At 41.3% G+C, this 24,240-nt stretch overlaps 1 protein-coding gene across 2 annotated transcripts in view; it reads right to left on the bottom strand.

The window, feature by feature from the left end:
• Nucleotides 1-22,010, bottom strand: part of LOC308094051 (homer protein homolog 3-like) — a 40,358-nt gene extending 18,348 nt beyond the window's left edge. Inside the window, exons 1-7 of one of the 2 annotated variants that reach the window (XM_080440500.1) lie at nucleotides 21,524-22,010; nucleotides 21,202-21,250; nucleotides 20,116-20,219; nucleotides 14,896-15,052; nucleotides 9,524-9,655; nucleotides 8,306-8,410; nucleotides 5,520-5,650 (exon numbers count right to left, since the gene is read on the bottom strand). In XM_080440500.1, the coding sequence (XP_080296626.1) occupies nucleotides 5,520-5,650; nucleotides 8,306-8,410; nucleotides 9,524-9,625 (338 nt within the window). In that variant the 5' untranslated portion in view covers nucleotides 9,626-9,655; nucleotides 14,896-15,052; nucleotides 20,116-20,219; nucleotides 21,202-21,250; nucleotides 21,524-22,010. The remainder of the gene's footprint in view (nucleotides 1-5,519; nucleotides 5,651-8,305; nucleotides 8,411-9,523; nucleotides 9,656-14,895; nucleotides 15,053-20,115; nucleotides 20,220-21,201; nucleotides 21,251-21,523) is intronic. The other variant, XM_080440499.1, reaches the window with a different exon arrangement.
• Nucleotides 22,011-24,240: the final 2,230 nt, after the last annotated feature.

The following is a 24,240-nucleotide window of genomic DNA, read 5'->3' as shown; positions in this document are numbered from 1 at the left end:
GAAGCTGCTAAACAGAGAGCTGTCGAAGTTATCGAAGTCAAACAGCACAGGTTACTATCTGCTGTAAGGTTTTTTTTTGTCCAGAAAGGTCCAAAAGAAATGTCTCGTCGTCCCTGAACCTTTGCCCTGATCATTCCAGAAAGGTTGAAATTTTACCATAGCAACAGGTCACCATGGTAACTACTTGAAGAACAGCTTTCAGTAGTAATAATGGCACTGTGGGGTAGGAGAGCTTAGTGGGTGGATCATACAACCCTTCTTCCAGGTTATGTAGAGACCCTTTTATACTGTACACACATCCCACAATATTGCCGTAAAGGACATGGGTCAATATGCTGGCTTTGCTTTGTACAGCTCTGTAGGAGGGGTGTGTGTGTGTGTGTGTGTGTGTGTGTTTATTTCTCACACCGCTAGACCGATTAGCACCATATTTCTTGTGCACAGAGTCAGTAGGCCACAGAAGTACCTCCACACATATTTGTCTCCGCCAGAGGTGGAGAGTATGTTTTCGTTCCCGTCCCGCTGTGTCCCCCCCCCGCCCCCTAGCCAAGCTAACATTGGTCAAGCCTCACGTGACACGTGACAATATGTTGTCACCAATGCTTTTGATTGGCTAGCGAGACGCATGACGAAATAAAATCCTATAAATAGGTGTGTCACTTCAAAAAGCCATTTATGTTTTTGAAGTGAGGTAACATTGGTCAAGCTAACATTGGTCAAGTGACACGTGACAATATGTAATATAAATAGGTAAGACAGGATTAATCAGGAACAGTACTGGCGGAGACCTGTGCTCCGAGGAGCACATTTTCTATTTCTTCACATGTTTTTATTTTATTTTATTGTCTTCGTGGCAGACTGAGGAGTTGTTTTGAACCGAAACATGTATCTGTTCACCGTTTTTAACACATTGGGTGCCAGAGGTTTATTAAAATATTATACGTTGAGTGCCTGCATTTCTTCCATCCACTTGCGTTATACGTTTCGTGCTGCAGAAGCCCCGACGCGGAAGTGCATGTAAACAAAGCGTGCGTGCGAGACGGCGGAGGGTCCCGACTAACGCCTGGAACAATAATATTTCCAACGCGATCCTCCATTGCAGCGTGATCGCCGATCGGAAACGGCTCGTTTCCACCACATTAAAAAGAAATGGAGATATTAAGCTTTTAGTCAAGGAGATAACATTGAAAACGCCGACCGGAAGGATTTTTGACATGGAGCCTCATCCAGCCTCTTCTTCTCAGAAACTCCTTGGGTGATGTCAAAGTTTCGTTTTAGCGCCCCACGTGGGCCACTCGTATAAAAATAGAATTGGGTCAAAAACGGTCCGGACCGTTTTTGGCATTCAATGTGTTAATAGCTTTTACATTTTGTCTCACTATGATCATTAAAATAAAATAAAAATTGCATCTTCTTAGTCTTTTGTTTGGCTTACGCACCTGAACGGAATACCTTTTTCGGATAATTCGACAAGAGCACAAACTAATGTTATATATTTTTAGAAATATTCTATTATTATGTATAAGCCAATAGGACTCGAATCAGGCTGAAATCTGCCCATATTTGGAGTCATACATCATAGATGTCACAGGCTGGCCACATGAAGTCTGAGATCCACATGAAGCCACGCCATTCCCATGTGGCTGTTGAGATTCACATGATCCAATTGTGTGCCATGCCAAGTGCCATGTATAACATACACGCCTGGCAGCGGCATTGTTTTCTAAAATGCTTTCTAAACAATATTAGTGTTGAAATGCTTTTGCTATCCGTGCACATTTATACTTTAAATACCCTTAAAATGCAAGAAAAGTTGCAGAGCATGGTAGCATAACATTACAACGGCAGATTCATGTGAGCAACGCATGTATGCAATCAGAAATCCATTGGTGCGACACACATAACACATCATCAGAAGTGATTCTGCCAGTCCGCCTGTGCCTTTTACACAGATATCGATTCGGCTCTGAGACTACCTACACGACTAGCTTAACGGTGGAATAACAATGCCCCCCAATCTGTGTCTGTACCTATTATACAGAACAGCGAGGCTCAATAACGACGCAACATTCCCAAACTGAATTGGCTGTGTAAAATGGGCTTATGAGTCAGCAAATTAGCAACGATAATTTGCTATGTGAGTGTGTTTCCTATTCAACATGCCTGACTTTAATGTCCTGTTAAAAGCCTCATGAAGTCCCCCCTTATTAATTTCATATCTTATTACACCAGAGTATCAGAAGTGAAGAATAGGCTGAGTCTCAGTGTTTATCATACCTGCTTTGACTCTTGCTTGCTTGGTGGAGCAACGATGTGGACACGACAAGAAGAAGAAGGTGGACAATGGTGGAGGGTTTAAAGTAATTAGTCCTATTTAACAAATTAATTAATTAATTTAGTCCTATTTTGATAAATCTACACAACATGAATTCATATGGGTCATCATCCATTTTCAAAGTTCAGAAAACTTTATTATTATTGGCAGTGAAGGTTGTCTTCAAGAGCAGCATTGAGACTGCTCTAAAGGTCTTCAATGACATCCACTCCAACACAGACAGTGGCAGAATTTCAGTCTTAAAGGTCAGGTACTACTTTGTGTCTATATAATTACAATACACATCTGAGCAGGAAAAAATTAAATGCTGAGCTCTCCAAGGCTTCATTCAGAGTCCTCTTCTGTTAAACATCGACATACTCCTGCACTGGCTCAGATGATGAAATACAACAATATATGTTACCATAATAGAGCACCGAAGTCTGACGTCACTGCCGCTAGAGGGCGCTAACAGGTGTTATTTTTTGTGTTGAAATCCCCATAAAGGAATCTTTATGGGGATTTGATACAGCCTGTTTATGGAGAAAATGTAATGAATTCTGCCTTAAAAGTCTTAAAAACTACACTTCCGGGTCTGAAATCACTGTCCCTGCAGCAGCCGCTCCTCGTTCATGGGAAATGTGGTCTTTGGGTCGTTTGACTCGTTTCTAGCATTTATTGTTTTACTCTTTGGGTAAATTTGTACATTTCCACCTTCAGTCGATGCTTCATATCCATATGATTACAATCGTTGGGGTGGTGTGTTTATTTTTCAAACACAGTTCTTATATGAGGCAATCTATGATTCCCCACAAGATTTCAACACAAAAAATAACGCTGCGACCCAAGGGGATAGCTAGCGCCCTATAGCGGCAGTGATGTCAGGAATTCTGTGCTTTATATCACCAGGGGGAGGGACTATGATCCACTACAAGTACTGAGCAAACGCATTGAACTAATCAATGATTGAATGTGCCATAATTTTCTAAAAAACTGAAGTAATTTGTTTTGGAGCCAAGGAAGAATGATTAAAATTCAGTGCTCGGCTTCAATCGGTGATGTTAATAAAAACACAACCCAAGCCAGAAATCTTGGTGTAGTCATTGACCCAGACCTAAATTTCGACGGCCACATTAAGACAATTACAAAGTCAGCCTACTACTATCACCTTTAGGAATATATCAAGGATTAATGGTCTTATGTCTCAGCAGTATTTGGAAACACTTGTCCAAGAATTAATCTTCAGTAGACTCAACTACTTTAACAGCGTCTTCACAGCACTGGTTCTCAAAGTGGGGTACAGTGACCCCCAGGGGTCCATGAGGGGGTTCCAGGGGGTCCCCAGCTAAATTATTGATAGTTAGGAACCAAATGGATCCTTACAGGCCTGTAACTCCAAGAGTGAACAAATGGATGTATATGTCACAGGGTGAATGGAGAACCAGGTAGATTGAAGACAGAGCGCTCGTTTTTAGGCACGGGGCTTCGGGGCGAGGCGGGGCTTTTCGAGATAGGGTTTATTAGCGAGGCTCGCGAGGAGGAGGAGGACGCGGCGCTGCGAGGCGGGGGTTTATTACGTGAGGCTGAGAAATAAACCGTCCTCCTTCTCCTCCTTCTCCTCCGATTTATTTCGGTTTATTTCGCGAGGAGGAGCTCCTCCTCGCGAAATAAACCGTCCTCCAGGAGGAGGAGAAGGAGAACGCGGAGAGGCGGGGCTTTGATGTGCCGACACGGACCTGTCTTTTGTTGTTCCCCCCCACATAGCAACCAGGAAGCTACGCTAGGGGAACGCTGAACACGCGTGCACACGCACACGCTTGTCCACGACGGAGGCGCGCCGACTTAGTGGAGCTTGAGGCCGAGGAAGCGCGCCCTCGCGCCTCCGGGCGCGAGTGCCCGCGCTGACCGGCCGATGCTCTACTAGTCGACTCAGCGCCGTTTGAGTTGTAAACCGATAGGGACAGAATAGTTCTTTTCATGGATCACTGTATGTGTGTGTGTGTGTGTGTGTGTGTGTGTGTGTGTGTGTGTGTCAGGGAGAAAGTAAAACAAAAGCCAGAACACAATAAAAGTATCTTAACAGTCCTGCTTTCAATAAACCAAAAAAAGCATGAGCGTGTGTGTGCGTGTGCGTGTGTGTGTGTGTGTGTGTGTGTGTGTGTGTGTGTGTGTGTGACTGACTGTGTGTGTGTGGTCGCAGCCATATATGTTTGTGCACAAGCCTGGCTTGTGGCTCCCTCTAGTGTTGCTTCTACAGAATTGCTGGGTGGGTGGTAAAAACGAACGCGCCTTCTTCAATCTACCTGGTTCTCCATTCACCCTGTAACATATACACTCTCAGAGTTATGGGGGCCCGTGGCCTAATATATAACCAAACTGGGGGTCCTTGAAATTAAAAAGTTTGAGAACCAGTCTGCTCGAGTCCTTACTAATATCAAGAAAGTGGATCATGTCTCAGAATGGCTTCCTGTCTGTCAAATAAATTATTTCAAAAATAATACTGTTGGTTGATAAAGCATTGAAAGATTTAGGGCCAAAATACATGTATGATCTTGAGTTACATTATTAACCATCCAGACCTCTCTCGTCATCTGGGACAAGTCAGCTTTCTGTCCCCAGAATCAAAGCTAAACCTGGAGAAGCAGCGTTTAGTTTTTATGCACCATATGCTATCTGGAATAAACTCCCAGATCAAAGCTTAAGACTTTACAGTTTGCTGCTGGCTTTTACTGAGGTTTTTGATTCATTTATTGTGCTGCACTGTAATTCTATTCTCTCATTTTAGTTTTATTTGAGCTTATCCTTATTTTATATTCTCCTAACTCTTTAATAATATTTTTGGGGGCATTCAAACGTCATTTTATAATGTCTTAATACCCTTAATGTTTTGTGTAAAGAACTTTGAATTGCCTTGTTGAAATGTGCTATGCAAACAAAGTTGCCTTGCCTGTCTGTTCCCAGCTCAAAACCAGGGTGACCAGGCTCTTGCTGTCAGGGCTCCTCAGCTGTGCAACTCTTTCCTGAATTTCAGGCAACTAAGTCAGTATTATCTTTTAAATCTCTTCTTGGAACTTACTGTACAGAGAAAGACCTTTTCATTATCCATTTATTATTGCTACGTCTTCTTTATTACTATTGATTTCAGTTTGCATGCGTGCATGCTTGCATGCGTATGTTTGTTTGTGCGTGTGTTTCAATAGGTTACCCTTCAGAGAGCATTTTTTTAATGCGTTCCTTCTCAGCAGAGAGGGTGATATCTGCACTCTGGCTTCGGAACATCTTGTCTTCAGGCCCATTCGAACACATCTGTGGAGACTGGAGTTCATCTCCGAGGTCCTGAGACAAGCACCAGTACACAAACATTAATAAACAGACCTGCAGTACTAGATAAGATACTGTGATAGCCATTGTAGCACTCATCCTCTACTTCTGCATTTATTTCGCCTTACTACTGCAGACACTTCTGCAGACTAGTCTCCAGATCATTTCTTGTAACTTTTGTTGGCAGTAAAAGAAAGGAAAACTAAACTTTTTGGGGGAGGATGCAAAACTGCAGTAGTTCAAAAAGTATACAGTAAAAAGAGGGACTTTATACATAAAGCGGATTTTATATATATATATATATATATATATATATATATATATATATATATATATATATAGTACAGCCCTGTGCTATTGCCCATCATCACAGTAATAAATACATACCTTGAAGGTCTCAGGAATAATAGTACAGAAACATGGGGTTATACAGCAGTATAACACCACTAATATTAACTTCTAGTCAACAGATAATTGTCAAACAGTGTCTGTCAAAAGTAAAAAATAAATAAATGAATATGAAAGACCCACCTGTGAGAACTACAGCAGTAACCGACCAGTAGCAGAAAAAGATAGAAAGACACATCTCTCAGTGTAATTCAAGCACGCAAGATACATTGCACACTTAAAGAAATGGTAAAAGTCATGACATGTTTAGCTCTGCAGTACTATGTACTAGTTCAAGCACAGAGCAACTGAGCAGGCATAACATACATTTAATTGATGCAGTTCACCTTCATTCAGGGAATTGGGATTTTCAGTGTTCAATAAATCGCTTAAATTGCTAGACCTGAAATTTGAGACAAACCACTTGAAATCTATAGAATTGAGAGAAATGGACAAGCTTGTCACGGCTCAGGCAGATGTGACTGATGGATAATTGTTGTCTATTGATCGTGAAAGAGGCCAAGTACTCAGCTGACCACGTTTTCATCATTGCATCGGTCCGGTCGGAGACCTCTCTGCCCCGTGGTTAGTGAACGCCGATGCAGGAGTGCTCTGCACTGCTGGACAGCCCAGGATAATTTTATCATCGCCCTACTTTTCATCTCTTTCTCTTCCCGTGGAGACGAGTGACCCAGCTCACTCTCATCTGGTCTCCGTTCCCTCTTTCTCCATATTCTTTCTTCACCTTTGTTTTGATTTTTGACTGCGATTTGACAGGCTTCAGAACAGCCTGTCAAATCACTGATCCTCAGACAATTTAAGTATTGACATGACTGCATACTAAATGTATCCAACTTGACCTGGGCACCTGTCCTGGTTGAATAGCTAGGTTCAGATTAGCGATAAAATGTCATTCAATCTATGGGGGTTAGCAATTTAGCAGCCACAGAGGCTTGCAACTCTTAAGAGGGTTCATACTGTAACTCAAATATCTGTATTGCTAAATAGAAACAATAACAATCAATAGTCATAGATACAGGGTCACTCCTTAAACTGAAACTAAGAGAATACCTTTCATGGTAAGAAATGCAATCTCAGCACTCACAGAATTTCATCACAAAAGTAGGTTATAGATTAATAATAAATATAATCAAAACAATGTATTAGAGATACTACACGTGCATGAGTATTTTGTACAGTATCTCTTTTTCTTTGCACTGTGATGTTTGTGAAAAATAAAGTGTCTAGTATAGATTTGAGGTGGCTGGTCAAATTTGGCCATCTTCCAGCTACTGTGGCTGGTGGGCCAATAACATAATCATCCAGCCTCACCATTCTCCTACAACAACTACACTGTTCATTTAACTTTGAGAATGTACACATTTGTAACTCTCAGAGTTACAAATTGGATTTTACCGTGTACAGTATATCTAAAGAGCAAAGTAGAAACGTAGCATGCAACTCTGATCCTAATTTAAGATTACTCATGGGTGGTTGTCGAACAAGCAAGACCAGATGTCTGCTGTCAGACTCTTTCAGACAAAACTATTAATTGCAATCACAGCGGTTAGACTTCCTTTTGTTCAGCTGTCCCCATTGTATGCCTAATGCCTCAGCTGACTTCTTCCTGCATGTAACAATGCCATTTCCTGAACACATGTAGTCTTTCTAAAGGATGTAAATACTATGAGAGGAAGTGACTTGCATAGCAATCCCCCATTCTGCAAGATACCAGGAAAGAGAAATCTGTTCTCAGCATTTAGACCAGAAAAGTATTTGAATTGTAAGTGCAATTCTTAATAATAAGGCTGTCCCCTTATAGTCAAATAATCGATTAATCGGTCAGTTTGGTCTTAGTTGATTAGTCGTTTTTTTTCCTGATGCTGAATTTATTATTTCTTGAAAAATGATGAGCACATGTCTTAGATACTATCCTTTAATTCTACCAGTCTATAGGCCAATAGCCAGTAGGCAATGAGAAATCAAAATTAGACAGTTCAATTCTAGTTTTGGCAAATGTTCGCCTATTTTCGCCCATGAATAGGGACGCTAGGGTTCATTCATATTGTTAATGTTCATAGAAACTTTGTTTTTTCTGTGGTGTACTACCTACACTCCCTCCGACATACTAGCGCCATGTCCAGGTGGTGTACTTGTCTTGTACATCAAGCCGCCTCACACTACAGAAACAGGAGATAGGCTCCTGCCCTGTGGGCCACATGGCTCAGCAAGGCTTACTTTACTACCTACAACACTGTGCAATTCATGTAACATTCAACTCACTTGAGGAGCAGCGATGGTGAGGGCTTGGCTGGCCAACTCCTTATCCTGTGACTTCTCTCGCGCCAGACGAGCCGCATCTTTCACCTCCTTAAACTTCTCGGAAAACTTTAAAAGGTCAAGAGAATATTTCTGATTTAGTCCAAGGTACACAGCAGTATATAACAACGCTGAACTCAAATCACATGACTTCACCTGGACTCTGACTGAAGCTGCAAGTTCAAACCTGCAATCCGGGACTTTTAAAATGAATAAAACATAATTTTAGGATAATAACAGTATTTGTACCGTACCCATTTGCAACTTTTCAGTGTGTATGAAACAAATGGAACCGAATGGACCCATAATGGTCCTCAGAGTTGAATTAACACTGAGGATTTTACTGTGTAGAGGTATGGGAAATAATCTTTTGTCAACTTTATATTCACATGATACATTTAAGTGAAAACATGAAATGTGTCACAACCCCCCCCCCCCCCCCCAAAATAAAATACTGTCAGTGTCTGACCTGACACCAGAGTCTCCATTTATGGAAGATTAGGGAGACCACCTTCAACCACTGTAGATGTACTAATTAGGGGTCTTGCACCCTCCAACATTTCGGATTTACTTGACCCTTATGTACCACTCCGCAAACTCAGATCTTCGAACAAAGCACTGTTGAAGGTTCCAAAGTGCCGGTTGAAAACAAAAGGTGAACGTGCCTTTGCAATTAGAGCTCAGACACTTTGGAATGCCTTGCCCGAGGAGATAAGGCTTGCTGAATCTCTGCACTGTTTTAAATCCCTTCTGAAAACTCACCTTTATAATGCTGCTTTCAACCCCCAGCACTCTTAATTTTGTAATTATTTCTTGTTATTGTGATGTATTGTTTTTATCTTTGTATTGTAGATTCTTCTGTCAAGCACTTTGTGACTCTGTTCTTAAAAAGTAGTATACAAATAAAGTTTATTATTATTATTATTATTATTATTATTATTATTATAATTGTAATGGTTAAAATAACGTTTTATTCACTTACAGTATCCCTGTTGACCAGAGTCCCCCAGGGGTCTATGCTTGGTCCCCCTTACATCTGCTATTTTCAATGAATGTTCACTTGTTTTTGCCAAATGCTCCCGTTATGAAATTTCCAGAATAGGGATGCTAGGGTTCATGTGGTATTTAAAAAAGAATCCCGGATTGCAACTTCAACAGTTTACGGATGACAGCTTAATTCACCTGATGCAGCTGCTGCTCTGTAGCGAAGCCCAGGCCGTAGACCGTGTTGGCCCTGCTGTCAGCCCACTGGCCGAACTTCTGGGACGTCTTGGTGAAGGTCATACTGGGTGTAAGGCTACAGTTGATGATCGCCTGCAGGTGCAGAGATGAACAGAGTAGTCAACCGTTTGTGTGCAGTTTACAGAGGCTGATAAGAAAGACGCAGGCAGCAGACACATCAAGAACAATCTATGCCTGTGGCAACACATTTGCTCTGTACGTTAACTAGCACGTGGATTTTTTAAATATATTTCATATGCGTATAGGCCACAGACCCCCATTAAAAACTTTTTTTGACTGGGATAACATCCCATGCCCAATATCTGCCTGTGGAAAAGTGTTTCGTCTAAATGTTTCGTCTAAATGAGTTTCGCGTGACTTTTTGATGATTGGTTCAAATGGTTCGAGGACAGACTTGTTTTCCCATGCCCTGGAGGCGCGGTCACAGATTTCGATGTGGCGGACAGAGTGCTGTGAAGTTAAAATTGCAAATTTCACTGAACAGGATAATAATAGCAATGATGTCATGAGATGTCGGAAGATCGCCTGCAGGCCGTCAAAAACTTTGTATATCTCAGGTATGTGTGCTTGTATAGCTTTAGCATAGACGTTAGCAAGTGAAGCAATGCTAGTGTGCTACCACATAGTCTGGATTAATGATAAAATCATGGATATAGAGCTATTCTGGCCACAGTGGCCGGCCACAGGGCTCCTAAGAGTGGACATTAGAGTGGACACATAACTCTGAGAGTGTACAAATGTACACTTGAGTTACAAACCTGGGTCAAGGACCCCTGGGTGTTCCTGGTCCCCACATTGAGAACGACTGCTCTAGATAATATGCGTGTATCAACTGGTTTTACATTTAGATTCAAAACACAGAAAGGATCCACAGTAAGCATCATCTGACTGAAACAATGGATCTTTAACCATGCAGCGTATGTATATTGGTCAGTTGCTGCTTGTACCTGTATGAGTAAGTGACAAATAAATCCCTCTTGATTCTCATTCTTAATTGTATATTGGATTGGCTCTGTGCCTTCCTGTTATTGTCTCCGCCAGGCCGAAAGGCATGGCGAGAGAGTATGTTTTGCACCCCGTCCGTCCGTCCGTGTGTGTGTGTGTGTGTCCGTCTGTGACCAGCTAATCTCCGGCACCGTTGGCTTGATCGCAGCAAAACTGTGCACACACACTACCTGGATGCCAATTCAGAACCTTTGCCCCAAAGTTTTCACATGGGCCTGTTATAGTGCCACCAGGAGGCCGTTCTTTGCAAAACACATTTCTGGACAGTACTCCTACAGATTTTGGCCAAACGTCACGTAAATCGGTACACAGTATCTCTTTAGTCATTAAACGAAACTGGTCTTTCAGATTTTTCATATTCCATCCTGATTGGCTAAGATTGGCTTCTACAGTTTGCAGGAGTGCTCCGTTTTGAACAGAATGACTCAAATCATGAACACAGCATGCAATTTCTGTGAAATTTTGCACGTACATTCCCACTAGGCTGAGGAAGAAATGCTTTAAATGTTTGAAATCGGTCTTATGGTGGCGCTATAACAGGCCGATTCGTGTTTTTACCCGTAACTGCACCAATCTGTGAAAAACCTTTGCCCTGCATTTTCCATTTTTATAGCGCCACCTGGAGGCCGACTTATGTAAAACCCATTTTTGGATATTAATCCTTCAGATTGTATCCAAATTTCACACAAATCGGTACACGTGATCTCTATAGTCATGTGATCAAGAAGGTTCTGTTTGATTTTTCATATTACATCCTGATTGGCTAAGATTGACATCTAAAGTTTGCAGGAGTGGCCCGTTTTGAACAAAATGCCGCAAATCATGAATGCAGCGTTCGATTGCGGTGAAACTTTGCACGCACATTCGCACCACGTTGAGGAACTAATGCCACCCTTTCAACACTGCACTATTATAGCGCCACCAGGAGGCCAATTGTTGCACAACCTTTTTTAAATATTTTTCCTACAAATGTTGTCCAAACATCACGCAAATCAGTACATATTTTCTCTTTAGGCAAGTGATCAAGACGGATCCGTCCGATCCGTCCGATTTTACACATTCCAGCCTGATTTTCGAATTCCGAACATTGCTGGCCCACACTAACCTACCTGACCTGGCCGGAGACTTGTGCTCCGAGGAGCAGTTTTTCTAGTTTGACTTGTTTCTTTTCCTGTCCATTCTTTCTTTCTCTAATCTAACTCTGAAACTTTGCAAACTTTGAAACTGCAAATGTGGAGAGCTTGTATGAAAAACAATTTTACCCATTATTTTACATAAATTGTTTGATGTGACAATAAAGTTGATTCTGAAATTCTGGTGTCAATTATCCTCTCTTATACAGCATTGATTCTCCTTTATACTCCTTTATAATTCCTATGGATGTTGTGATTCATCATTTGAACACCGTACTTGTATTGAGTAAATACTGCAGCCTTGCCAATAGTGACAGAACCTGCTTCATACTGTAGGAACAAGGGAAGAACAGGGTAAAAAACATCTACACAAGAAAACGGATTAAGGAATGCACGCCCGACGTACAGAATGTATATTTGAGGCGTATGACGCCGATGACGCAAAACAGCGCGTTAAGACGTAATAATTTCACGACAAACATTACACCGAGAAATTCACAGAAGATATAGAGTATTTGTTTTCCACACGCAATCTCCTCCCATCAGAACTATAGGATTTACTTTCAAAATAGTCCAAATGTTATCACATCACATGCTCTTTATTTTACACTAGAAAGAGTTGATACAGGTTAAAACACAACTGATTTCTCCCAGGAAGAAAGCAGCCAGCTGCGAAAGTTAGGAAAAGCCTAAGAAAGGTGGCTGATGATGGCACCTCATTCCCTTCATCACACAAGGGGGGGGGGGGAACACATTAAGAGTCTGTCCTATTTATAACCTTTTTACGTCATCTCAGGCATAACGATAATGGAATTGATTTAAAATTCCAGAATTGGAGGGCAACGGCTGCTTATGAGGAAGGTTTGTGCCTCCTTCCCTTCCCTCCATCAAATTGTTACAGGACCCTATACTACAGTAAAATCCAGTGTTAGTTTATCCAGTTCAGAGTGTGCAGACGTAGTCAAATGGACAATGAGGATTTTATTTTTGCATGGTGACGCGTTTGACACAGCATGTGGGGACGGGTGACAACATCAGTGGAGATTAACGCCAAGCCAGACACCAGTTCTGGGGGGGATTGGGCTGCTAACCAACCAACTGCCACCCCGCACTGCATTGTGGGAGACAGGAATGTGGGTCAGTCGAGATGGGCTAAGACCACCTCATATACATGTCCCCCTTCGCTTGTTGTCTCCCTGTAATCTAAATCCGGACTCCAGTGAGGTCTCTCCTTCACAGCCGCTGTATTTTGTTCATTGTACACAGAAAAAATCTGTCTTCATTTAACTGTGTACAAATGCAAAAAATAAAGTGTCTAGTAATTTTTTGGAGGGCTGGTACAATTTGGCAATCTGCCAGCCACTGTGGTTGGTGAGCCAAAACATTTATCATCCACCCTGAATGCAATGCATCTCCATTCCCCCACAATAGCTATACAGTAAAATCCAGTATTCATTTAACTCTGAGATGGTACAAAATGTCACCACATTGTCCTTTACGGGTTCATTTATTTGTACCCTGTCAGAGTTACAAATGGATAAAGCAACGCTGCAGATTTTACTGTGTATGTATTTATTAATTTGGAGTGCAGTTAGTGGAAGGAGCATAGTTGTGTGTAGCTATACTGTTTTCTGTTTTGCCTTTGCCTTCTAAGGCAAAGTGCTGTCGGCCTTCAAAACACCAAATAAGGAGCTAAATACCAAAAAGCCATAAAAAAACAGACATCCTAAAACAGAATTCCTTTTTCTTATGTCATTTGTTTTGAGTTGTGAACACTCTTGATCTCTCTAATCAAGAGGCCACACTATTTATACTGTACTATTATCACACATATAAGGCACGCATTTCTATTCCAAAAACTCGACCGAATGGAGGAACAGTGGACAAGAGCCAACTTTTGTCATAGAACGATGCAGTCTCTACGTTCACCCGCTTTCTAGATAGATAACTAATAGATTCTTTACTAGTCCGTAGCATAAATTCATTTTGCGCCAGCCAGAAGGACACGAAACACACAAACAATACAACAACACAAGACACAGAACACACAAACAACACAGCAATACACTTAATCCATTAAGACTGGGAACACATCCGTGTCATTTTAAGATTTCTTTGGCTATTTTAGAAAAGTCGTGAAAATTCGTGCAAATGTTTGAATACGTATTTTTTTAAAGCGAACATTTGTAACTCAAATCTTCCCTTGGTCCCTGGAACAAAATATTCTGAGACAATTTTTAGGATTTAGAAAAACAAAAATTAATCGGTCTCATAATACCTGGAACTGTAATTTTTTTTATTTTAGCTAAAAAGCATTATTTTACACTTTTGGCTATTCAAAAATAGCAGATATACAAGCTCATAGCGCGGCACCGAGTGCCGCGCTATGAGCTTGTAGATCTACTATTTTTGAAAAATCGTGAAAATGTGTGTAAATCTTTGAATATATATATTTTTAAAGCAAACATTTTTAACTCAAATATTTGCTTCTGGGGGGTCCCTGGAACCAAATATTTTGATGGGGGTCCGCGGCCAAATACATATAATTTTGGGGGTCCTTGACATGAAAAGGATTGAGCACCACTGATATAGAAACATACGTTTTTATATATGTTGAGATTTAGGAGACATGTAGAATCGGCTTCAGGTCTTAATGGGTTAATGGGTTAAGTAACAAGTTAGCTACCACAATAAACATCCTTCACACACAGTACTACTGTAGGAAGGTTGTGATGGATGAGCAAAGACAGCATTTACGCACAGAACTGAGACGTTAGTTCAGAAGTGGTATACTTGAGGGGACAAATGATCTCTGAGCCAGAGTTTGCAACCTCAGTAGAGAATGCTGTCGTCCTGATAGCATACGGTCATATTCATTGTATAGTGGATGCATTGCGTCATTGGTAATAGCTTTACATTTTTTTAAGAACCCGGGTTGACGATCTTATGGAGTTTGTTTTTATCACTCACAGATAACGAACCTGGTATGGTTCATTATCTTTGAATAATAAAAACAAACCCCATAAAATCACCAACATTTCCAGCAAGATAGCACAGGGTACAACTTGGCATTGGCAGTATGACATCAAGGTACAACACTATTTATGTTGTTACATCTACTTAACCACCATGCTCATCAAACACCATCACTCTCCTCATCCTCCATGATCTCACCTTGGTCCCGCCCACGCTGATGATGCGGTAGACATTGCGGTTGGCGTCATAGAAGAAGGAGACGGTGACAGCATGCTTGCTGGCGGGGATCCAGTTTCTCTTGGTGGCGGGGTCGATCTGGAACACGTGGGCCCGGACGCTGAAGATCGGCTGCTCCCTGGAGGAGGAACATGCAGGCAATGAGGGAACAATACACCTCAGCAGCGTTTGACCTAGGGCTGGGCAATTAACCAATTATATTAAAACCGAAATGTATAGCCGCTAACCGACTTAATCTTGCTCATATAGGTTCATTGATTAATTGAGAGGCAGGGTTTGTGTGATAATTTGTAAATAATCAAAAACCTTCTAATACACTTTTTTTAAATAATCAACTAAATTGATTAGTCTGATTTGTTGTACAACGGTGGCGTGCAAAAAAATCATTAATCGTACTTGAGGCAAAAGTTTGAAATAATCATATTGATTTCAATTCAATTCAATTTTATTTAAGTGTCAAATCACAACAAGTTGTCTCAAGACACTTTACATGTAGAGCAGAGACCCGCCATTGTCCCACCCTGAGCAAGCAATTTTGCGACAGTGGCAACGAAAAACTCCCCCTTAACTTTTTTAGGTCATATCTTCAGATTTGAAATCATTCTACTGAGGCAGTCAAATGGTTTGATTCATATCTAAGAAATAGGAAGCAAAGGGTTCGTATTGGTAACAAACAGACAACATATCTTAACAGTAACATTGGAGTTCCTCAGGGATCAATACTGGGCCCTATCTTGTTCAGTTTGTATATTAATGATCTGCCTTCTGTCTGTCCATCTGTCTCCATACAAATGTATGCTGATGACACAGTTCTTTATATACATGCTGAAAACAAACAACTAGCAGCAGATAAACTAACTGCAGCCATGGTCCATGTATCTGATTGGTTGAGGAACTCATGTTTACACCTGAATACAAACAAAACTGTTTGTATGTTTTTTTCACGCAACTCCACAGACAATGTTTATCCTGACATTATCGTCAATGGAAACATTATTAAGGTAGTATCTGAATTTAAATATCTTGGAATCACACTAGACTCAAACTTATACACATACAAAATGTAGCCAACACAATCAAATTCAATCTGTCTAATTTCAGGCACATAAGACCATATCTAACAACAGACGCAGCCAAACTCTTCATGCATGCTATGATTTTCTCCCACATCACATACTGTTTCACAACCTGGTCACAGACAAAACTCTCAAACCCATAGAATCACTTTACAAACAGACATTAAAAACACAAAAACCCAACCGTTACCACCATTGCCAAACAAGTTCAAAGGTATAATTTATTTAATTTTGATGGCTTCAAACATTTTGCAGATGCTTGTCTCATCTTTAAGGTTTTAAATGGGCTTGCACCTCCACCACTATTACAGTTCATAGAGCGAAGAGAAAGTGGTGACAGAACAACAAGGGCAACTACCAGAGGGGACTGTGAGGTACCATTCAGACAGAGTGTGTTTGGTGAAACAGTCTTCTCTGTTAGAGCCTCCCATCACTGGAACAGTCTCCCTACCGAAGTAAGATAGACCAACAACTATCTAACCTTCAAATTCAAATTCAAACAAATTTGCAATCATGGGTAATTATCAGCTCAACTAATCACTGGTGTGTCTTCTCATATTTTACTGTATTTGTTTTGTCTTTTGTACTATGTCTTGTCTTGTATTGTTGATGATGATGTCTGTTTTTGTATGGATAGCTATATCACAATTTTTTTAACAGCCTGCTCAGGGACTACAGAAGAAAATTAGCCAACTCTGGCTAACTCTGGCTCATTTACGTGGACGTGATAAACTGACATGTTGATTAATGTGCACTGTCCCTGGTAAATAAATACATAAATAAATAAATAAATATCGCTTAGCCAGCCATTGACCATTAGTTTATGGGGGAAAGCCCCATGTGCAAACCCTTCAGCAACGTTCCATATAAAACATAAACCCTTTATAGTTCGTTGTCCGGGGTCCCCTAACGGGTCTATACTTGGTACCCTCCCTTTTTCCCTCTACACCAAATCGCGTCTCCGAAAGGTTTGTGGTTGATCTACAAACTTGTGTCATGTGTCGCTTGTGACATATCGTGAGCTTGTAGATCGGCTATTATCAGCTAATGTTCGCAAATTGTTTGCCTACTATGACATGCCCAGAATAGGGACACTAGGGTTAAAGGTGTGTGTTTTAGGTTACTTATTTAAGTTTGTGATGATTTTTTCAATGGTTGCTTGAAAGTCCGTACCTTCTCTATAAAGCCATAAACATATGTCATTTCCTTCAAATCGTGATTATATGGGAAATTGTTCCCCCCCTACCATCGTCCACCTCTTTCTTTGACTTTGTCTGAAGGCCATTGATCCACAGATGTTGGAATTGCCGCTGGCATTTCTCACCCACGGAGAGCCATGCTTGGCTGAAGTGTATGCTCATCATCACAGTTGACTAAAATGCTCTAAACCCTCCTCCAAATGCCATTCACCCTCGCTCTGCTGCTGCCAGTGTTTGCTGCAACGTATCCTAGTTACGAGGTAAATATTTCAAAGCAACAATGTCACTGGTGTTCTAGAAATGTTTTGACCACAGTAGTGCAAGTTCCACCCTCTCGTATGTTCTCTCTCTCCCTCTCTCTCTCTCTCTCTCTTTCTCTATCTCTCTCTTTCCCTTGCTCCTCCTTAGTTGGATTTGTGTTTATGTACTACTACTGTAGTGTGTACAGTATTGTATGCCCCACTTCAAATGCAAATGTCCACTGAGGAAAATGACAAAATACTTCTTGCCAAGAAAACAGATAAAAGCATAGAGGAAGTCACAGATCATGGCCTTGGCAATAAAACTGAGGACACACTAGCTTGGTTATTTATGATTTAAGTATTGGGCATATCATTGAAACAGCATATTATGTTGTCACTGACTACTCTACTGTCCAACACACCAAAATTAAAATGGGTTTCAGAATTAATAGACTAAATGTTGTGAGTTTAGTCTCTCTCTCTCTCTCTAAATACATTTTAATGCTTTGACATTCTGATAAGAGCTGACAAAACAACAGTATGTTGTCACATTCAAAGGGCAAATATTATTACCAACAGGGGTTGCACAAGACACAAGGCTGTGCAAAATAGATAGGTGGGCACTGTGCAATTATCTAAGCAGGTGTGAACATATCAGTCGGAATGTCTGCCTCAAATCTTTTGTTTCTCTTATTTAATTTTAATATTTTTTTGATTGGAATTCACAACAAGTTCTACTTTACAATTTTTCTGCCGAAAAAGCCAAATAAAGATAAAGAGTAAAATGGCAGCCCCCCTTTCAATCTTAATATTGACCCTGTATTACAACATTATGAGTCAAGTTTATTCATGTTCTTCAAAAATGGAAATGGTTCGAATCAGGGCACTCCCATTTCTATGCAGCATTTTTGCATCGCTGCGGCTGTTCCTGAAAGAACCGTATCACTGTATATTTATATCTGACCTCTTTAGTGGCACACAAATCCAGTAATAGATGCAAGTTAAATAATGCTGTGTCTTTGTAGGGCAGGCAATATCCCTCTGAACATTGGACACAAACAGGCAGTGCAGCGCTGAGGTGGCCAGGTATTGATATCCTGCAATGCATCCTGCATGGTGGAGTACCTTCTTCCATGAAGACACATGAAGAAATCCTCCCCCTATTTATGATATAGAGAAACATTATCACCTCCCTCCCCCACACATACACACACACACACACACACACACACACACACACACACACACACACACACACACACACACACACACACACACACACACACACACACACACACACACAGATATTCCAAGGACCCACTCTCCATACATTGTACTGAACAGTGGCATTTGGATGCCTGTCCCACTCAAGTCTGACAAAGCCTGTGTTATAATTCTCCTCATTGTCTCACAGTAAACCCCCTCCCCACCTCCTGTCAGTAGATCTCATGCTAAGCCAGCCTCCGCAGACCACTAGACACACAGACAGTGATGTAGGGCCGGGCTGGGCTGGGCCAGGGGATGAGGGCACCGCACTGTGACAGCTAGCGCCTATTGACTTTGGCCCATTTAGTTTGAGATTTGTGCAGTGGCTTTATGATAATAGGATTTGACAGTCGTACAAAGATATGACAATTACAAGGATTGTAAAGGTGATATATTCAGTGTACAACAACACATTTCTGGTTATGTAGGAATGTTACGTTATTTTGCGGACCATGTAATAGAACTTCTGATGCCTGTGAAAGAGATGGTAATCTCTTTCCTTGCCTTAAAGGTAACATAAGAGCATATTGTGCCAAATGTGAGAAGACTACAGTTGCATTCATCTTTAACTGTAAGCCATCCCTCACATGTGTGATGAAGGCCCCATGGGGTAAGTGGCAGGCAGTTGCATTTCAAAACAAATACAACAAAGCATCACCCGATTCACCAACGACACGATTTCAACCTGTATTGAGCAATTTCTTCATTGCACCATGCCGATGAGGGAGGAACAAGGGAAATCCATAAAGTTATTCCATTATATAGGCAGGGTCAGGGGACATGTTTCAACCTTGCCTGAGGTCTGAATCGCCGCGTCGTCTACACTGAATATTTGGCAGCAGCGTTGCACCCTTCCATCCTGCTGGGATCACCTTGCAGCACAGGAGCCGACTAGATCTGCCTCTTTTTAGCTCCCATTACATTCCCCGAGTGCCCGAGAGCAAGCTGCACACTCACAGACCTGAGGAACCTGCTCAGGTTCACCCTCACTTGTGACAGACAGGGAATTGAACCTGCGGTCGGTCCCCGGCGGTACGGTCCGGCCGGTAGCGTGCATAAACTCAAAGCGGGCGGATGTGACACACAGTCAAAAGAAAGATGACGGACTGCAAGAGGATCGGCTGAAAGAGGACTGGACACATACAGAGGATTGTGTACTGTATATATACACACATGTTCAATGTGTGTAAGGGTGTATGTGCAAGTGTGTGTGTGTGTGTGTGTGTGTGTGTGTGTGTGTGTGTGTGTGTGTGTGTGTGTGTGTGTGTGTGTGTGTGTGTGTGTGTGTGTGTGTGTGTGTGTGTGTGTGTGCGCGTGTGTGCGCGTGTGCGTGTGCGAGGATACAGGGTTAAGTGGATAGAACTTTCAAGAATCTTCAGTAACCCTTCAGTAACCCACCCTTCATCCCCAGCAGATGGATGCACAGCCTCCGGGGCTTAATGGGGTGTTTCTTAGCACAACAAGGCCTGATGATCATGATTAGATGACAGCCCAGCCAGCACCTTAGGATCACACAGCCTGGTAGTGTGTATATCTACAGTCTACCGTTACGCTAATGCTCGAACAGTATGATTTGACCTTCCAAAAACATTTTTGCACACTTTTTTTTTCTCAAATAAAGTGTGGCTCATTTGACCCTTGGATGTATAATAATTGATTTGTACAGTTAAAAGACAGCACACAACAATCAATTACAGTACGAGTAGCAGACAAGATTTTGTCTGTGGCCATTCACCGCTGACTTACAGTATTTTCTACTGCACTGCTAATTCATTTGAACTTTACAAACAGGAACAACAAAAGCTACAATAGAGCTCTAGCCTTAGGATAAAGAATACTATCAGATGGCAGAGTTTTCCCTGAAATAGTCAAGTACAAGATATCACCAGTTGTTTCCTGACTTGTGCCATGTTGTGAGCTGTCTCTCCCTCTATCTCTCTCTCTCTCTCACACACACACACACACACACACACACACACACACACACACACACACACACACACACACACACACACACACACACACACACACACACACACACACACACACACACACACACTAAAGCTGTTGGTACTCTGCTCTTTCTGAATTACAACTGAAACAGAGACTTCCTAAACAGGGGTCATTACAGAGAAGTATGGATCAAATATTCTCATCTCTGGGAGAATTACTGCCGTAATTTAAATATTAAATCAAGTTTTAAAAGGCTCAAGTTGCCATGACCATATAACTGCAAACATTTTGTACAGGTATAGAAAATGTAAAAATAAATATATAATGTATATATTTAGATGTTCAAATTTCAGTATGTGTATTACCGCCTGAGTGTACTCTGCTCCATATATAAATCAAAGTAAGCTTGTGCTCATGTGTGACTGTTGGGAGGTTGACATACCAAGGTCACAAGGGCAACAGCAAAGTGTTAAAATATTTTTTCCCCAAACGAGACAAGTTGGATAATGGTTAAAAATGCATGTTTCTTACCTTTCTCTGTGGTGAGAAAACATCTTACACGGAGATTGAGACTTCTTGTCTATGGAAGAGAATAAAGAGAGAGAGAGAGAGAGACACTACATGCATGACTTATAGGTTTGGGGGGGGGGGGGGGGAATTGCAGGCAAAAATAAGGTAGGTCGTGTACCCTCGTGGCATAAAACTGTACCAAGGTACCGAACATCCAGGCACAGGACAGGCTGGTTTAGTGTAAAAGAAAAACTTTGCTCTTCCACACATAGCCTAACTAATCAGATCAGTATTTAGTGTAGGCTATCTAATTCAAATGTGCCTTAATTTTCCTGACACTCACCCCATTTCGATGTACAAGAAATTGTTGATTATCTTAATTTTCAGGAGAATTTCTTCTCTTTTTTTTTGCGTTCAGACACACTGCTGCCTGATGTTGCAAAGTAGACTGCTGCCAGTGCTGCTGTCCCGAACTCTTCTGTTGTTCCCAGTCCGGATCCGGATGCCTACCCAATTAATTCTCCACGGTTTTTTTTTTTTTTTTTTTTTTTTTTTTTACTGCAAAGCGCTATTTCGCCATTTGACTATAATAGCGCTTTGCAAACAGACGCGAAATGACAAGAAACGTCCTGAGTCCCGACTTGGGTCACCTATTGAGTCCGATCGCCGCGTCAGAAGAACCAGACAGTGTCTCGCTGACTAAAGTGACTGCAGCAGTCAGTCCCGTCCATCGTTCATGGTCAATAAGCAGCTGGGTCTTCTTTTCTTTTTCTTCGCGACTGGATCAGTTTACTTTGAAACCTCCGCAGCTTGCGGCTGCTTCTTGTCTATTAGAGATCAGCCACTACTATGCACTGGTTTAAATTCCTGCTTTCTGACAGCAGCACGAGGAGCGCGCCGGGGTCTCCGGTTGGCTGCAGCTGCGCTTCACAACCGTTCAATGGGCTACATTTGTTGCCACTGTCAGTCAGTCAACACTATACTACCACCTGCTGGCTCCACAGAGCTGAGGATCAAGTGACCAATCAATTCAATTCAATTCAAAGGAGCTTTATTGGCATGAGAACACTTTACGTTTACTTTGCCAAAGCAAATGTTAAAATACAATAAAACATCACACCCTGTGTGAAGTGGGCGGTGTCTTGCTAGCTAATCACAATACTGAATACTGAATGGAGTCAACCAATCATGTACAAAAGATAAATACATTTATTGAAACACTCTTTATGATGGACGAAACCATAACTTTAAAAAAAAAATCACACCCTGTGTGAAGTGGGCGGTGTCTTGCTAGCTAATCACAATACTGAATGGAGTCGATCAATCATGTACAAAGGATAAATACATTTATTGAAACACTCTTTATGATGGACAAAACCATAACTTGAAAAAAACAAATTTTTTGTTTTTTTCAAGTTATGGTTGCTTATATAGGGCTATGCACATGTGTCATGTGACACTGGCCAATCACAGTCCTGAATAGGCTGTGATTGGCCAATCACAGCGCAGGATAATTCTACAAATTTCCTGGGCCCAGATCACAGCGCAGGAAAATGTACATTTTTCCAAATCTCACTTATAGGGGCGGTTTCACCGCCCAACAATTAATGTTTTTTTTAAAGTTATGGTTTCTTATATAGGGCTATGCACATGTGACACTGGCCAATCACAGTCCTGAATAGATTGTGATTGGCCAATCACAGCGCAGGATAATTGTACAAATTTCCAAACCTCACTTATAGGGGCGGTTTCACTGCCCAAGATAATTGTACAAATTTCCAAACCTCACTTATAGGGGCGGTTTCACCGCCCAAAAATCACACCCAGTGTGAAGTGGGAGGTGTCTTGCTAGCTAATCACAACAAAGTGTGTGATTCACTTTAAAAAAAACATAAATGTGTTTTTTTTTAAGTGCATAATCCTATTTACAGGGCTATGCACATGTGTCATGTTTCACTAGCCAATCACAGTCCTGAATAGACTGTGATTGGCCAATCACGGTGCAGGGTTAGGGGGGTACACTGGTGGCCAATCACAGCGCAGGATTGGGGGTGCAAATATCCAAACCTCACATATAGGGGCGGTTTCACCGCCCAAAAATCACACCCAGTGTGAAGTGGGCGGTGTGGTCATCACAGTGGTCATCATAGTGATGGAAGCTCACTTCCAAAAAAATGGATTTTTGGAAGTGCATAATCCTATTTATAGGTTATTAATGTCATCATGTGTCTCGCTAGCCAATCACAGTGCTGAATAGTCAGCCAATAGTCAGCCAATCACAGTACAGGAAAGTGGGCCAATCACAGTGCAGGAAACTAATACTAATGAGGTGTCCCAACCCCACTTATAGGGGCGGCTACACCGCCCAAAAACGATTTAAGAAGAAAATGGGGAAGGTATGTCGAGTTTTGGTTCACTCTGAACTGTATATCAATAAAGCATTCAAAATTAGAGTAATTTTCTGTCATTCAATCTTCGAAAATAGGTAGCCAATCTACAAGCTCACAATGTGTCACATATTGTACCACCACTGGTTGGTTACGCCTCTTGCCAATACCTTTGCACTTTATTTGTACTTGCACTCTAGTACAATTTTTAATACATGATTTGTAACAGATATCTCTCAATCAATCTCTAAATTCAATGGAGCTTTATCATATAGGACCATCTTCTCACTCCATTTGACACGTCATAACAGACTGACAATATAGGCTGCTAGCCTATAAAACGCTGTTATCGAGGCATGTTAGCCATTATTTTATCCATTAGCAAATCGTTTTAAATATAAATGTAGTAAATACATTTCTGCTCCACTTTTCCGTGTGTGTATGGAACGGTAACAAGGCACCTGGGCATCTCGATGTAAAATTGGCTATTTTGTCCAAAATGTTAAAAAATTTAATATTAGAAAAATGGTCTTAAGTAAAATAAAGTATACATGATTAGAACATGCTTAAACATTCGACAAGGTCTAATATTTATACAATTGCAACAAAACCTGTATATCCAGTCATTTTGGGGCAACAACAAGTTGAAGGATAAAATAGTCTGATAATGATG

This window comes from Gymnoscopelus braueri (genome assembly GCF_963280865.1).
Source record: "Gymnoscopelus braueri genome assembly, chromosome: 10".
NCBI classification, from domain to species: Eukaryota; Metazoa; Chordata; class Actinopteri; order Myctophiformes; family Myctophidae; genus Gymnoscopelus; species Gymnoscopelus braueri.
Note: the sequence above shows the minus strand (reverse complement) of the source record. Positions and strands in the feature narration are given on the sequence as shown.